This window comes from Austrofundulus limnaeus, unplaced genomic scaffold (assembly GCF_001266775.1).
Source record: "Austrofundulus limnaeus strain Quisiro unplaced genomic scaffold, Austrofundulus_limnaeus-1.0 Scaffold54, whole genome shotgun sequence".
Taxonomy (NCBI): domain Eukaryota; kingdom Metazoa; phylum Chordata; class Actinopteri; order Cyprinodontiformes; family Rivulidae; genus Austrofundulus; species Austrofundulus limnaeus.
Genome location: NW_013952456.1, coordinates 1,787,444 through 1,788,501, shown reverse-complemented (window position 1 = coordinate 1,788,501; position 1,058 = coordinate 1,787,444). Strand labels below are relative to the sequence as shown.

The following is a 1,058-nucleotide window of genomic DNA, read 5'->3' as shown; positions in this document are numbered from 1 at the left end:
GTGTTGCCAGTTCTTCCATCCTGCTCCACCAGCAAGGCACGAGGAAGAAATCACTGAAGTGGAGGATGCAGAGCTGAACCCAGAGAAGACATTTTAAATACAGCACAAGATGGAGACATGCAGGTTCTGCCAGTCATTTATATAATCTGCTGGGGTGGGGGGGAGGGGGGGTTGTAAACTATTGTACACATTTATCTAGCGCATACAATGCAGCAGATGTGTGCGAATCTATGTGGAGATTTATTTTGAAGGGTCCTCATTAGTCTCTGCATAGGCAGAAACTACTCTTCCTGAGGCCCAAAACGCTCCAAATAAACAATAAAATAAAATCAGTAAAATAAATAAATGAATCAGAATCAGCCAACACAAACCTTAAAACAAAGAAACCAAATTACAACAGCAAAATAAATCTGCTAACTCAGATGTGTCTAAATACAAAAGAAAACAAGATAAAATCCTACTAAATCATACGTTTAAGAATTGACAACTGTTTTACTGTAATGTCATTGCAAAGGATGGGCTTTTTAAGAATCATTTTCAATTTATTATATATATTTCTAAATTTGTTAGGTTCAAAGGCAACTTATTCCAGTAAGAAATGTTTAGACAGAACTGTATTTTCAATGCATTTGCTCTTGGCAGAGGTAAAGCAAAAAAATAAAAATAAAAAAAAAACCACCAGAAGCTTATCTTGTATTAAAAGCATGTCTGTCTGCAGTGGCAGCTGTGAAAAAGGTCAAAAAGTTTTTGTAACATTTTAGTTTGATATAAAAAGAGAAGAAGACTGTATATGAGTCTTTCCTTGACTTTCATCCACGACAAGTCTTGATGCATTAAATCAACATTGGTCCTAAAATCACAGCCCAGTGCTAATCTTGCAGCTTTGTTTTGAAGCCCAGATGGTTTTATAATTGAACGTGACAAGTAACTTAACAATTAGCAAGCATATATTTTTCTTTTTTTAAGTGCTTAAAAAGTGAGGAAATTAACAGAATAAAGTTAAATAACAAAATAGCTGACACATGACCTGAGAAATCATTCTTTAGGTTATTTATGTT

General features: G+C 34.5%; 1 protein-coding gene across 1 annotated transcript in view; it reads left to right on the top strand.

The window, feature by feature from the left end:
* Positions 1 to 144, top strand: part of LOC106517882 (granulocyte-macrophage colony-stimulating factor receptor subunit alpha) — a gene marked incomplete at its 5' end in the record, with an annotated part of 9,994 nt that extends 9,850 nt beyond the window's left edge. Inside the window, 1 exon segment of the mRNA XM_014008921.1 lies at positions 11 to 144. Coding sequence (XP_013864375.1) covers positions 11 to 97 — 87 coding nt within the window. The 3' untranslated portion in view covers positions 98 to 144.
* Between the last annotated feature and the right edge of the window lie 914 nt (positions 145 to 1,058).